Here is a 1125-nt window from a genome sequence, read left to right as displayed (position 1 = left end):
TGACAAATGCCCGTTCGCACAGAATGTGGTGGCTAAAAAAATTTACTGATAAAAAACCGACGATCTGCACAATCGCATCGTCAGCGAGATCATGCAGTTCATCCAATACAGCCATCCCACCCCTCCCCTCCCCTTAAATTCAGACCCCTGCCAAAGGCCTTCTCATCCACAACAAGACAACTATCCATTGCGCTGCCACCAGAAAACACCAAGCCCTACTACCGGCGATGCCGTTCTCTGACGAGTAGAGGGCGTGGAGGCCCACGGCAACACCATGTTGCACGTCATCCACACCAACAAAAGGAGCAGATGGCGATCTCCCTCGCGCATTAGCCTCCAGCGCCACAAGATCGTCGGCATTGATCTCAAATACAACAACGAGCCTGAAGCGATGCAGAAACCCGCCCTCGTCCAACTCTCCGTCGGCAAGACTCAGCCAGTGTTGCTCTTCCAATTGAGCGCCGCTGAAAGGTGCACCGTCTTTGACAACTTCTTCGCCGACCCCAGGTACACCTTTGTAGGCTTCTCCATCGACGGCGACAAAATCAGGCTAGAGCGCGTCAACCTGGATGTCGCCAACTTCGTCGACATCCAGAAGGAGAGGAGGGTGCCCGAGGCAACCAAGGAGTCGGACTCCCTTGGAGACGTCTCCGGCATGCTCATCGACGACTACTACAACAGCATGAAGAAGAAGGTCACCGATGATGAACACAGGCGCTGGGCCACCCTGCCTCTGTCCATGAGGCACATCGAGTACGCGGTAAAGGATGCCTATGCAGCGTACGAGATATGGAACCGCATCACCCTCACCCAGGATGGGCTTCGCCATGCAAAGCTGGAGAAGGAGAAACCCCCAAGAAGCATGGCAGGAGCAGCTAGGGATGGGGAGATGCTACCTGGTGAAGAACCAGACGGTGCCGGCTAAGAGCCAACAATGCTATCATCGTTTTAGATTTATCATAAAATTTCTTTATGTTGTTGGCTTATGTATCATTAGTGTGCTTGCGATCATTTGCTTTTGCTGAACTTAGTTTGCTTGTCATGCAGAATCGCTTGTAATGATGAACTTTGATTATGTTAGATTGCTTTCTGTTGAACTTAGTTTGGTGTCGAAGAACTTGTCAT

At 51.4% G+C, this 1125-nt stretch overlaps 1 protein-coding gene across 1 annotated transcript; it reads left to right on the top strand.

Annotated features, from left to right (window-relative positions):
* Nucleotides 1–274: 274 nt before the first annotated feature.
* On the top strand, nucleotides 275–925 carry LOC141021796 (uncharacterized). The gene has a single exon (XM_073497645.1). It carries the CDS (start codon nucleotides 275–277, stop codon nucleotides 923–925), a length of 651 nt encoding a protein of 216 aa, XP_073353746.1.
* The last annotated feature ends 200 nt before the right edge of the window (nucleotides 926–1125 follow it).

This window comes from Aegilops tauschii, chromosome 4, assembly GCF_002575655.3.
Source record: "Aegilops tauschii subsp. strangulata cultivar AL8/78 chromosome 4, Aet v6.0, whole genome shotgun sequence".
Lineage (NCBI taxonomy): Eukaryota > Viridiplantae > Streptophyta > Magnoliopsida > Poales > Poaceae > Aegilops > Aegilops tauschii.
Note: the sequence above shows the minus strand (reverse complement) of the source record. Positions and strands in the feature narration are given on the sequence as shown.

Coding starts and splice junctions, on each gene's coding strand:
- LOC141021796 (XM_073497645.1), top strand. CDS start 275: ATGTTGCACGTCATCCACACCAACAAAAGGAGCAGATGGCGATCTCCC.